Source organism: Cnephaeus nilssonii (genome assembly GCF_951640355.1).
Source record: "Cnephaeus nilssonii genome assembly, chromosome: 4".
Taxonomy (NCBI): Eukaryota; Metazoa; Chordata; class Mammalia; order Chiroptera; family Vespertilionidae; genus Cnephaeus; species Cnephaeus nilssonii.
The window spans coordinates 63,030,452-63,044,988 of record NC_137075.1 but is presented as its reverse complement, the minus strand read 5'-3'; the positions used below and the strand labels follow the sequence as shown (position 1 = coordinate 63,044,988).

The 14,537-nt window shown below is 40.8% G+C and overlaps 1 protein-coding gene across 3 annotated transcripts in view; it reads right to left on the bottom strand.

Annotated features, from left to right (window-relative positions):
* The window catches only part of APH1B (aph-1 homolog B, gamma-secretase subunit), a 66,147-nt gene extending 57,043 nt beyond the window's left edge, over positions 1-9,104 (bottom strand). For all 3 annotated transcript variants that reach the window (XM_079768214.1, XM_079768215.1, XM_079768213.1), the window contains exons 1-2: positions 8,929-9,104; positions 7,487-7,657 (exon numbers count right to left, since the gene is read on the bottom strand). In XM_079768214.1, the coding sequence (XP_079624340.1) occupies positions 7,487-7,657; positions 8,929-9,041 (284 nt within the window). In that variant the 5' untranslated portion in view covers positions 9,042-9,104. The remainder of the gene's footprint in view (positions 1-7,486; positions 7,658-8,928) is intronic.
* Between the last annotated feature and the right edge of the window lie 5,433 nt (positions 9,105-14,537).

Genomic DNA, 14,537 nt, shown 5'->3' with positions numbered 1-14,537 from the left:
CAGCACCCCCGCTGCTGGTAAGCGAGCCAGATATCCAGACATGTGCCCTGACCAGGAATTGGAATCGGTGACTTAGTGCACAGGAGGATGCTCAACCAACTGAGCCACGCCATCTAGGGCTGTCACTGAATTTTTTCCTTTTCCCAGAGAGATATGTCTTCAATCCCACTGTGTTGGTACTTTGTTATGTCTTCTACCTGGCTATACTCATTCTGCCACCCTCCCTTCTAGCTTCCACTCTATAGAACCTCAATTGTATTCGACCTTCACAGTCTAGTTCAGGCAGGAATTTCTCAAAGAAACCATCTTTACCAATGACTGGTAATCACTATCTCTTCTTTTTCTTATATATACAATAATGATGGTCTAAACCTCTATGTAGGTATTTAATCATATGGTTGTCTGATTCTAAAATATTTACATATTTGATTCATATCACCCCACCCCCACCCCCAAACATGCTTCAGGGGAAAAATAATCAGAGGAGAATAGAATGCTACCATCAAAAAAGAAACTAAATGAATACCTGAATGAAAGATTAGAAAATTGCTTAATAAGAAATGATCCTTAGAGTGATCACATCTGTGCTTCTGTTGTGCACAATTTACAAACTTTCCCTGCTCCCCACACCAATGTGCTAGGAATGTAAGGTGTGGCTGGTCAGTTCCACTATGGTCACTATTACTAATCCTTGTTGGCTAGAATCTCTGCGACAATGATCCTGACTCAAAGGATAGTTAAGTTCTTTTTAGTATAAATATCATTAAATTAAAGGCAATGCAGAGGTCAACCAAAATAGTAATAAGCAGAACGAAAAAGAGTCTTTGTTTTTCTAGACTCAAAAGAAACAATTTGCCATTTCATTCTCCATTTGGTAGAGAAGTTACCTTCCTATAAAGGTAACTTCCTTGAGGATAGAAATTACCTCAGTGTAGACAATAAATAATGATTTAATTTGAAGAATGTGTGAAATGTTATTTCAACGATATAACTTGTGCAGATAAAAAAAACATATGGTGAGTTTTTTAAAAAGGACTTTTAAAAGATTCTTCTTGTGAAAGTAAGGAGAAATCTTATGTTAATTATGTACATTACCAACTCTCAAATGTGATCACTGCATCATAATGACAATTTTTATCTTGTGGATAAAAAAGCTCTTTGAAATGAGTTGGTCCTTTTATACTGCATCTTTAAGTTTAAAAAGTCAACTCACCTATTATCATTTTTCCTCTCAATTTTTTAAAAATATAGTATGATTTATTTTTAAATGTTCAAAAGTAGGAAAATGAAACATTAATTTTCTTTCAGATACATACACGAAGGTAAAACTTGGTAGGATCATGAGCCAATGACTGTCAACCTCTTTCTCTGGAGCAGTAACCAACTAAAATGTCCAGTTTTCCTAGACAACAAACTTACGTGCCACTAGATGTTGTTAAAGGCCAATTAAAGCTTAGAAACATAGCAGTAATACTCTCCATCAACAAATGAATATAATGGTATAAAAGAATCAATAAACTTTGGAGGATTTTTGTTTTATATAAGTTGCTCAGTAGTGAATACAAGATTTTTGCTATCTGGAATAGCAAAGTACTACCCCAAATATATTAAATACATAAACTCAGAAGTTAATAAACTTCCTCATCCGATATTACACGTTTGTGGGAGGAAAGGTCTATGGCACTGGTAGTTCTCCATGTTCAGATTAGGAAGTGAGAAAGGACAAAACACCCCCCGTTTCCGTGTTCCTGACAAAACACACGACTGATGATGTGAGTAAGGGACAATGTTCTTATGACCATCATACTGAAGTGGAAAATTCTTTGTTTTCTTTTATTATAGTTTCCAAGAACAAAAAAGAAAAAGCCCGATTTAAAATATAAACTTTGAAAAACTACTGATAAATCATTCCATCTTTCTCCTTTGTTTTGATTCTTTGTGTGTGTGTGTGTGTGTGTGTGTGTGTGTGTGTGTGTGTAAGAGAGGGACAGTACAAAGGAATATGCATATAAATTAAATACATTATTGTATAAATTTTAAAAATATGCCTCTTAAGAAATTATAGCAATGATTGTCTTAACTTATTTTATAAATGAAAAATTTTCTCAAATTACCAAATATTTGTGGTATTAGCATTATAAGACAAAATTAAATTAAACTACAAAAGCTTCAATCCAAGCCAAGAAAAATTCGAATGTAGGTTTTAGGCAATGTACAGGACCATAACTTGGATTTTTAAAAAGAAATTAAGATAGAGAGCGCTGCCACTTGTAGCCAGTTTTCACAGTGCAACGCTTTGCGAAACTGAAAGTTAGAATTCATTCACTCAAGATGAAGTACTGATCTGAAGACCTGACCATAAAATAAACTGAGGTAGACTGCAATGATAAATATTTTGATTCAAGTCCATAAATGGAAAAAATATACTGGTGCAAACTCTCCACATTTTCATCTTGGTATCAACTTCAGATAACAAAAATTTGAGGACATACTTTAAATTTAAATGTTCAAAATGCACGTTGGCAATGGAATACTTAAAATATTGATTAAGCCAAAGTTCCTATATTTGAAGGTAGTATAGCATAAGAGAAGAATTTAAATGCATCTATATAAATGTTAGCCATTAATCAAGCATCATAATAATTCTCAAACTTGTTTTAACACATAACTATATAACATCCAACATTTCTAAAATCTTCTAGGAAGATATGTACAAAATTCTAAAGGCTTGCTAAAGATGCATTCCAAAGGCTCCTGTTAATACAGATTTGTTCTAATATCTTATTTGCAAATTTCCAAAAGTCCTTTTGGAGCAGTAAACATGCTTTTTCTGGAAGGCCAAAGAGGCTTCTCTGAACTTGCTGCATAAGAGCATGCAGATTGACAGTCGTAATTCCTTCTGCATATGGCCCTATTCCCTCACTACCCTCATTAAAAATGTCAACCAATGTTCAGTGAGTAGCCCTTTGGAACCACAGGTTAGTACCAATAAAGAGTTGCATGTCAGCCTAGCTGGTGTGGCTCAATGGTTGAAGCGTTTACCTATGAACCAGAAGGTCACAGATTGATTCTCGGTCAGGGCACATGCCCGGGTTATGGGCTCGATCCCCAGTGTGGGGCATGCAGGAGGCAGCCAATCAATGATTCTCTCTCATCCTTGATGTTTCTATCTCTCTCTCCTTCTCCCTTCTTCTCTCTGAAATCAATAGAAACATATTTAAAAAAAAGAGTTGCATTTCAGATGGGAACTGTGAAGAAATAAGAAGATACCCTAAGTCCCTAAAGGGTTACTAAATCCATGTCTTAAACTGTGAAAATCTACTCAAAGTTTTGCTTCAACATTAGATTCATCATATGGAAAATGCAAAACCACCATGAGCCAAAGATGTTGCTGACAGGAAACCCAGAGCAGCCTTGGACGCTGAGTTCTTAAGAGAACGGTGCCCAGTCCAAGGGGAAAGGGCCACTGGCCTCCACACTGCTGTGATCACACAGGGTGCTCTGCTGGGCCCTGAGCACAGGTAAGCTCCAGGCACTGACAAAAAGGGACATGTCCACTGACATCAGAGAACAGGGACCGGAAAAGGTTTGGAAGCCACAGACATGTCTTCTGAGGACTAGGTGAAGAAATGAGGAACATTTAGCTGTGAAAGAGACAACCACCAGGTGACAGAGATTTCATTTGACTGTATGTTTCTTGAATGGGGCAGAGGTCAGAAAGAGGGAGATTTTGATTACCTTAATAATATTCTATTGTTAAAATGCTCCAGATTAAGAGAAAAATCCGGAGAAACCAAGATGGCGGCATAGGTAAACACATAAACTGCTGCCTCGCACAACAATTTCAAAACTACAACTAAAAGACAAAATGGACATCATCCAGAACCACAGGAAGGCTGGCTGAGCGGAAATTCTACAATTAGAAGGAAAGAGAAAAGCACACTGAGACTCACAGGAGCTGCGGAAGGCAGAGGTACGGAGGCACGCGTGCACGGAGAGAGCTGGCAACTGAGTACCCGGCTAGCTTTCTCAATCAGGAGGGAGACAAAAGCTCCCGACTGCTCTGAAGTCCAGTTCCGGGTGAGACTCTGGGGACCCAGACTCATACGGGGAGAAACTGGACTGTCTGGCAGCAGGCAAAACTCGAGGGCGGCTTTCTCTCAGAGGTGCTTGCAGCAATTACCGTGGGACACTGAGACCTGGGGGGCCTCTTAGGGCAGGGCTGACGGGAAGCCATAGCTGATTGCTCCGCCCTGCAACTCCGCCCCATCCAAGCTGAGTGCAGAGGATTTTGCATATGAATGGCCTTGTTCTTTTGAATTCTTAATTTACCTAACAAACTGCAGCTGAGTCAGTGAGACCCAGAACATCCAAAAGAAGGCCCAAGGCCCCACAGCAGCTTGCATTGCTTCATAGCTGGGCCTCATCTGGGCACCTCCAAAACCCAAACAAAGAAGAGGAATCTGCAGATCTCTCCATAGCTCCTGCTGGGTGGCCCCAGGCAGAGGCTAAATTAGCACCTCCTCGGAGACCCAAGAGCCAGTGTGCCCAGGGGTCAGAGTGGGACCATCCAGATTACAACTCCTCAGATCCATAAAAGACACACTCAGGGGCAGACTCAGTGAGCACCAAAGCCCCACTGAAGCAAGTCTTATCTCATAAGGGTGTCTCCAGCACAGAAATCCTCCCATCGTAGACACAGGTGATCCTCACAGCCAGTTGGCCTGGAGGTCAATTCCTCCCAGTGATACCAACAACAATCAAGGCTTAACTACAACAAGACTGTGCACACAGCCCACAAAGGGGTACACCAAGAGTGTCCACCTCAGGTAACGGGGAGGCTGAGCCACTGGGTCCTATAGGACACCTAGCACACAAAGCCACTCTATCAACTCAGGGAAGCAGCCAAAATGCGGAAACAAAAAAACAGGTCACAAATGAAAGAAATGGAGGAAAGCAAACGACTGGATATAGAGTTCAAAACCACGGTTATAAGGTTTTTTCAAGAATTTTCTAGAAAAGGCCGATAAATTTAGCGAGGCCCTTGAGGATATGAAAAAGGACCAACTAGAAATTAAGCATACACTGACTGAAATTAAAAATAATATACAGAGATCCAACAGCAGACTAGAGGATCGCAAGAATCAAGTAAAAGATTTGAAATACAAAGAAGCAAAAAACACCCAACCAGAAAAGCAAAAAGAAAAAAGAATCCAAAAATATGAAGATAGTGTAAGGAGTCTCTGGGACAACTTCAAGCGTACCAACATCCGAATTATGCAGGTGCCAGAAGAAGAGAGAGAGCAAGATATTGAAAACCTATTTGAAGAAATAATGACTGAAAACTTGCTCCACCTGGTGAAAGAAATAGACTTACAAGTCCAGGAAGCGCACAGAACCCCAAACAAAAGGAATCCAAAGAGGACCACACCAAGACACATATAATTAAAATGCCAAGAGCAAAAGACAAAGAGAGAATCTTACAAGCAGCAAGAGAAAAACAGTTAATTACCAACAAGGGAGCACCCATACGACTGTCAGCTGATTTCTCAACAGAAACTATGCAGGCCAGACGGGAGTGACAAGAAATATTCAAAGTGATGAATAGTAAGAACCTACAACCAAGATTACTCTACCCAGCAAAGCTATCATTCAGAATTGAAGGACAGATAATTTGCTTCACAGATAAGAAAAAGCTAAACGAGTTCATCACCACCAAACCAGTATTACATGAAATGCTGAAAGGTATTCTTTAAGAAGAGGAAGAAGAAGAAAAAGGTAAAGATAAAAATTATGAACAACAAATACATATCTATCAACAAGTGAATCTCAAAATCAAGTAAATAAAAAAATCTGATGAACAGAATAAACTGGTGAACATAATATAATCAGGGGCATAGAAAGGGAGTGGACTGACAATTCTCAGGGGGAAAGGGGTGTGGGGGTGCGGGAAGAGACTGGACAAAAATCGTACACCTATGGATGAGGACAGTGCGGGGGGGGGGGAGCGGGTAAGGGCAGAGGGTGGGGTGGGAACCGGGTGGAGGGGAGCTATGGGGGGAAAAAAGAGGAACAACTGTAATAATCTGAACAATAAAGATTTGCTTAAAAAAAATGCTCTGGCCCTGGCTGGTTTGGCTCAGTGGATAGAGCGTTGGCCTGCGGACTGAAGGGTCCCAGGTTCGATTCTGGTCAAGGGCACATGCTCTGGTTGTGGGCTCGACCCCCAGTGGGGGACGTGCGGGAGGAGGCCGATCAATGATTCTCTCTCATCATTGACGTTTCTATCTCTCCCTTCCTCTCTGAAATCAATAAAAATGTATTTTTTTAAAAAATGCTCCATACAACCACAGATTGATGTTGATCTGTTAAGGATAATATATTCTTGTGGAAACTTAAATTTTATCCTTGACAGTTATTGGTTGCTTTTTAATATTTCCATGAACTAATGGAAATTTCATATTTAAAAACCTTTTTTAAGATATGACTTTTGCTTGTAGTCAATGGCTTCATGGTTTTCAATTTGTAATATCAATTGCTTCATTATTAAATTTCAGTATCTGTTATTTAAAGCAACAAGTAAACAATATTGAAAGCTTAGCATATTGAGAAGAACAAATTACCAGAAGTTATTATAAGAGATATTGTTGAGGTTCTGTCTTGGTTACATCCATGAAATTCATGGAGTAGCTTAACTATCTCATGTGCCAAAAGGGAAAGAGTACATTTATCATTCTACTAAATCTTACTACATAATCAAGCCAATCTCATGACTGCCTGAAAGAAAACATGATTCTAAGTCAAGCTGTGTTTCAAATCAGTGGTTTCATGTGAGGGCCTCATGAATCCTAGATGACCTACTTTCTGGCCTAAAGTTCCCTAAAGGGAACTCATGCCCATAGCTTTTTTTTTCAAATGTGTTTTTCTATTTCAGATATAAAATCACATGAACTATCACAAAATGAACCCTTATTTTCCCTAATACAATCAAATGGTAGGCATAATCTCTATAAGAATTATTTATTTTAGTTGGTGGCAAAGGGAAGCTGGCATAAATTCTAAGGTAAAACAGTTTTTGTTGTTGTTTCAATGACTATTTCTCTAGCTTATTTTTCTTCATAGCAGTTATCTTCTAATATACAATGAATTTTCTTATTCATTCATTTGTTGCCTCTTTCCACTATAATACAACCTCCACGAGGACAGAAACTGTCTTTTAATCATGATGTATTATTCCCAGTGCCTAGAATAATGCCTGGCATTGAGTAAATCCTCAGAAAATATTTTTTTGAATGAGTGAATGAAGGAAGGAGTATCCACAAGCTAAAATACTCAATATTCTCAGGTTAGAAATGTTCTAATCCTTTGGCTACAAACTATGCAGGAAGGCATGGATCTTCAAATACCACACGGCATTAATGTTTCAAATTACTAAATCATAATTCAAATTAACTGGGGAAAAAAGATAAACAAATGTTTAACTTACTTTAAAAGTCTATAATATGCAAACCGAAACATTTCTTGGATAAGGACGGAGACTAACACTCCAAAGATCAGCAGGTATTTCTCTGTTGGTCCATCTCTGTTGTCAGTAGTGGTTCTTGCCACGAACCAGACAAGGGAGGAAAGCAGTAGAGATATCAACCAGAAGAAAGCTCTGAAATTAGGGGGGAGAGGGGGAAAGTCACACGTAAGCCTAAGTACAGAATTAAATTTTTTTAAAAAATTAAGTGCTCGTAAAGTGATGCTCTGCATCCATTGTTCTTAATCAGTGGGTCAGTGGTGCGTTTCCTCTGTTGAGACGAACATGTGAACCAAAAGGAATTTAGGATTTTTCCAAACAGTCACTCTTTTTCAGTGACCCTGCTACTTATTAAGTACATCTGCAGACTATCCGCCAAGCACTGTCTAGCTGGAAGTATCTGTTATTCTTCCTAATTAATGCTTTGCTCATTGATGTGCAAATATGTCTTTCCCAGAAGAAAAAAAAAAAGTCTCTATCTCTATTAATAGAGTGATTGGTATAAAACCCAGGAGTTGAAAATCTGCACTCTGATCTAGATCAGTTTCCCAGGCCTGGTTTCTGCAACACTCCTGCGGATTCTAACGATTGTAACAAGCTTTACGAACCCTCTGCCCAATCTCTATCGCTTTTTAAACGATGATGTGATGCAGCACTCTCTATACAGTGGTGAGAGATGAAGAGACTCAGAAAAAGTGGGCATCGCTGGCCTAGCCTGGCTGTTTCTCCTGGTGCCAAGTGAGACTCCAGGGTGTAGGGGTATGAGGGGAGCCTCAGCAAGAGCCGCCGGAGGAAAACTGGGGTTGTGACCATATTCACCGCCAGAGTTCGGTGTTTACCAAGCTCCGGCGAAGAGACGCACTGACAGGTGCTTCTGTGTTGGTGCAGGTTGAATCCCGCCCCCTAGACATTCCCATTCATGGACCTGGGGTAGGGGTTGGGCATCGGTCTGTTTTAAAGCACCAGATGCCCAGGCTCTTAACCCCTTTGGGATTACAAAATCTGAAGTTAACTTGGGACCCTCCCTCTGCAGAAAAATAAAAGATGCATACTTGAACGTATCGACATTTTTTTTTCATGCAATTTAAGTGTTTTCACGACTCACTACACCCCACCCACGGACCCTAAGCGAAAACTCAGGAGCCAAGTCTCAGGGTTTTTGATTCCCACAGTGTGAGCTCCTTCCCCGGAGCCTGCCCTCTGGGGTCGGGAGTTCTCGTGCCTTTCCTGCTGACCCTCGGAGGCGGGCGAGGCGTCCCGAGGAGCGGGTCTCGGCTCTCCCGTCTCAACCCTTTTCCCTTTCAAAGCCCAACAAGGTCGAGCCGTTCGGTGGGGAAGCCTGGGGTCGGAACCCCCCGCGGGAGAGGGGAGCCCCGGTTCTGGGTTTCCCAGCGCAACCGCCTCACCCGACGATGAGAAAGATGATGCGCAACGGGTCCGTGGCGATAGTGAAGACGTAGAGGGCGAGCGCGGGCCCGAAGGCAATGAAGGCGCAACCGAAGAACACAGCCGCCGTCATGGCGACCGCGCCCGCGGAGCCTGGCGGAGACGCGGAGAGCTTGGGGCGCAGCTGAGCTGAGCGCCAGGCGGGGCGGGGCGCGGGCGGAGCGCGGAGGGATTGGGGCGTGGCGGAGAGGGAAGGGGCGTGGCGAAGGGGAGGGGGCGTGGCGGAGGGGGCGGGACGCGGTAGGGTGGGGCGCGGGCGGAGGGGAATGGGGCGGGGCATAGGGGCGGGGAGGAGCGTGGGATGGGCGGGGCGTGGGCGGAGCGCCGAGGGGACGGGGCGGGGGGGACGGGGCGGGGGACGGGGCCGGGGGGTGCGGGGCGGGACGAAGGCCTCCACGCCCGGCTTTCGGTCTCACCCAGCCCCTGCGGCCCACCTGGGCCCGGAGCTGCGTTGAGGAAGACGTTGGTGCCGGAGCTGTAGCGCCCCCCTTACGTCTCGCTACACGTACACAGAGCTCAGTCCAATGGTGCCGGCTGCTGTCAGGCTAACAGGAGAGGTCCCCAGTCTCCTTTGGGGCCAGAGCCGGGTAACATTCCAGATCAACTAAAATAAAACAGTACCCGACAGAGACAGGATTCCATTTCTAAATAAAGGAATTTTTTTATAAAGCAAATTTTTTTATTTGCATAGTTGCGGGAACTTCGTGCTTCATCACTCATATATAAAACCCAAGCTGGGAGAGCGGTGACCCAGATGATAAGTAAAAGACAGTAAAAGGATGAAATAGTGGTGGAACATGCTGTCCTTCTCAGAGCTGTGCTGGCCAGCTGATTTTGTTTGCCAACCCCACACTCCAAGTCTTCAAAAAAGTTGTTTTTAAAGGCATTCTCTGATCACCCTATAGTAAGGGCAGTATCTCCTTGCTCTGTTTTTACTTGCTCATTGGTCTCCACTCTTAAAAAGAAACTTTTGGAGGGGCGGGGGCTTTGTTTTGTTCTTTGTTATTTCCTCAGCACCTAGAATATCTGTTCAATTAATGAAATAATTTAAAAAGTGGAACTTACAAACATTTGTTATTTTATATTAATTTAACAATTTCTGAGAGATTTAAACATTAAAACTGGAAGGCTATGTTTTCTGATCATTCATATCTAAGATTTTTCTCCATGTTTAATGGGAATATTAATAATAATACCTCATGGATTCTTTTGAGGATTGTGCCTGCACATTAAGTGCTATATGTGTTAGCCATTCCTACTCATTCTTTAATGTCTACCATGAATAAAGCTCTTGGAAATTAACATTAAAAAGAAAAACACCAGTAGGCAAAAGTTGGGACTTAAATGAAGATGTTTTACAGGTCACCTCTGGAAATAGGCCTTCAAATTATACATCTGCAGGTACTTAATTTTTATGGTAATTTTTATGGTAAAATGTCACCTGTGCTCATTTAAAATAGACATATGTATTTTTCATTTACTCCACAGAATACTTCTTTATTTTGAAATATCTTATCCAGCATCTATCAAAACTGAGGTTGAGACAACAGTTCAAAGAGGTAGGATGACTCGCCATTAGACAGATTCTTGTGGTTCTATCCTGAATCAAAGTTATCAAATGCAATTCCATTATTTCAGCTCCATGCAGAAATGCTTTCACAGAAGCGTAATGTGCTTATACCTTGGCTTAAATTAAGATTTTTATACAAGAAATGGCCATCTATATTTTTTCTCTATATTTTATAAAATTGATCCATTATCATGGTTCAATATCTCTAATAGATCCATGCTTTACTATTTGAGTTCAGGGCTAGAAAAAGTTTTGTTTCTCCTGACACATTCATATATACCTTTTGAGAGCTAACTCATCATATTCAGGCTTTACCTGATGCCCAGGAAGCGTGGAGCTAAGTTTAATAGTCAATTACAGCAACTATTGCTTTTTAAAATTATAATTACTGCCATGGCAACAGAATATGACATTCTTGTATCACTAGATTAATTATTTGATTACCCCAATTTTAACCAAGATCTATGTGTCTTGGTTAAAACTGACTCAAATACTTTGGAAGTTAGCAATTCATGCAGATATATGTCACGGAAATGTGTATTCATGCTATCTTGACCATATTTCGGTTCAATCTTAGTTCCCAAGTCCAGTTAAAAAATGGGAAGGCAATGCAAAATGAAATGAGTCTGCCCCCCCCCCCCGCCCCGATCTGTGAAGACATCTTTACCTGAGGTCTGCTGGGATAGAAGAAGAAAGCAACTAGACCCAAACTGGCAAAATAACCAAATAGTCATCTTCAGAATTCATTCTTATTTACTAGAAAAACTTATATCAAGTTTTCTCTGAATAATGGCACCTCACATTGCTTTTTACAAAGCACATTATACTGATTTCAATTCGGTTTACAAGTGAGGGATTTGAGGCTAAGAATAGTGTGCAGACTCCTTAAGGTTTTTAAATTTTTATTTTATTGTTGAGAGTATTACAGATGTCCCCCTTCCTCTTCCTTAATCCCCCTCCACCCCACTCTCCCCACCCCAGGCCTTCACCTGTCTATTGTCTGTGTCCATGGGCTATGCATATCTATATCTATATATATATAAACCTAATATGCAAAGTGTCCCCTAGGGAGTTCAAGGGACCGGGAGTTCGATCACTCGCTATGACATGCACTGACCACCAGGGGATGGCGTGGAACGACGGAAGGCCCCAGCTGGCAGCTGGGGAAGGGAGGCCCTGGCCAGCAGCCAGCAGCTGCTAGGGACCCTACCCATGCATGAATTCCGTGCATGAATTTCATGCTCTGGGCCTCTAGTATGCTTATAAATTCTTTGATTAATCTCTTTCAGCTCTCCTTAAGTTTTTATGAACTTACTATTAGTTTTCCCCAAGACCTAAAAACATAAGGGTACTAAGTGATATTGTGGGTTAAATCCCTAAAAGGTGACTGGGAGAAGGAGGAAAGCACACACCTTGGATGCAAATATAGTTTTCTGTGTGTGTTGGGGAGGGGGCAAAAAACAATACCACGTTTTTAGCAATTTATCAAGTAAGGGTTTGACATAGCTACCAGTAATTCACAATATACTAATGAATTCACTTGAGCCTTGTTTTCTGGCAGTGCTGATAGATGTATATTTATTCAAGCATCATTTGTTCATTCATTCAAAATGCATGTTGGATGCTACTAAGTATCAAGTACAATGCTAGGCATTAGGAATAAACCAATGAAACAGATGTGTTCCTGTCTCCATGGAGCTTACAGTCTAGTGGGGAAGCCAGACAGGCAAGTATAGGGTGCTATGAGAATGTACAGGAAGGGGGAAGGGCACCTAATCTAAACTTGTGAGGTTTTGATAACAATAACACCCACCCATTCAGGTCTCATCTTCAAAATTAGCAAAACTAGGAAGTAGGGAAGAAATAGAAGGACAAGTGAAAAGGCCTCACAGTGAAAGAAAATAGTTCAGGATGTCCTAGGAATGTGAGGAGAGGGATGAGAGATAAGACTGGAAAGGTCAGCAGGTTAGAGTTTACCTCAAGTCCTGGGTTTATACATGCAAGTGACACGGTCAAATCTTCTTTGCACAGCTATGGAAAGTGAGATTACCAATAGGACGTCTTCGGCGTACTGCAGGCATGAGATGATGGTGGTCTGAGTCAGAGAAATAGCTGGAGTCTGCAGAGGAACAGACAAATTGAAGAGAGATTTAAGAACTGTGCAACAGAATTTAGTGACTGATGAGCTACACAAATTGAGGGAGAGGAAAAAAATCAATTAGAGGCCCGATGCACGAAATTTGTGCAAGGAGCTTGGCCCTTGCAGTCATGGCAGCTTGCCTCGGCTATCACAGCCCCAGCTTCATCTGGAAGGTCATCTGGAAGGATGTCTGGAAGGTCGCTCGGCTGTCCAGTCTAATTAACCTATTATGCTTTTATTATATATATTATTTTCTATTATAATTGACAATCAACATTATAATTTTTTGTTTATTTTGTTTTTTAGATTCCACATATAAGTGAAATTGTATGGTATTTGTCTTTGTCTGACTTATTTCACATAGCATAATATCCTCTAGATCCATCCACATTGTTGCAGATGGTAAGATTTTATTCTTTTTTATGGCCAAGTAATATTACATTGTATATATGTACCACATCTTCTTTACCCAATTGTCTATTGATAGACACTTAGGTTGCTTCCGTATCTTGGCTATAATATATGAAATGTCCTTTGTCTCTTGTTAGCCTTTGTTTTAAAGTCTACTTTGTCTAATATGAGTATTGCTACCCCAACCTTTTTTTTTCTCATTTCCATTTGCATGAAATATATTTTTTCATCCCTTTACTTTCTTCTGTATCTATATTTTGATCTGATCTGGGTCTCTTGTAGGCAGCATGTGTATGTATGGTTCTTGTTTTCTTCTCCGTTCAGCCACCCTACATCTTTTGATTGGAGCATTTAATTTATTTACATTTAAAGTAATTATTGGTAGGTCTGTAGTTATTGCCATTTTACTATTCATATTTTTAATCTTTTTCTTCTTCTTAAAGAAGTCCTTTTACCATTTTATGTAATATTGGTCTGGTGGTAGCTTCACCAGGCACTTGGTGTGGTTAACATATATGCAGAACCAAGACAGCAGCAGAAAGAACTATCCATTCATCTTTTGATTAGAGCATTTTGTCCTTAAAGTAATTATTTGTAAGTATGTAGTTATTGCCATTTTATTGTTTTCTGATTGTTTGATTTTTTTTTTTTTTGTAGTTCTCTGCTCCTTTCTTTAAAAAAATATTTTTATGGGTTTCAGAGAAGAAGGGAGAGGGAGAGAGAGATAGAAACATCAATGATGAGAATCATTGATTGGCTGCCTCCTGCATGCCCTCTATTGGGGATTGAGCCCGCAACATGGGCATGTGCCCTTGACCAGAATCGAACCGGGATTCTTCAGTCTGCAGGCTGACACTCTATCCACTGCGCCAAACTGGCTAGGGTTCTGTTCCTTTCTTATTCTCCTGCTCTTTTCTCTTGTTGATGACTTTCTGTAGTCTTGTTTGGATTCCTTTCTCTTTATTTCTTGTAGATGTCGGTTTGTGGTTACCATGTGCTTCATATATACCAAGCTACGTTTATAGCAGTCTATTTTAAGTTGATAGTTGCTTAAGTTTGAACACACTCTAGAATCACTACCATTTTTACTCACCCCCTGCACATTTACCAGTATGTTTATGTTTTTCTTGTGTTTGTGTGTATCCCTTAATTTACTGTTGGAATTACACATGATCTTCCTTTCCTACTTTTGCCTTTTAGCCTTTCTACTGGCCTTAGTGTTGGTTGACTCATTGCTTTTATTATGTGTTTGCCTTTGTCAGTGAGAATTATTTTCTTAGCAATATTTTTATTAATATTTTTTATTTTTCTTCTTCTTCTTAAAGAAGCCACTTGAACATCCTATATAATAAAAGTCTAATATGCTAAGTGTCCAGTCGACTGGTCAGCCGTCCAACCAATCAAAGCATAATATGCTAATGTATGCTAAGGGCGCGCAACCGTTTGCT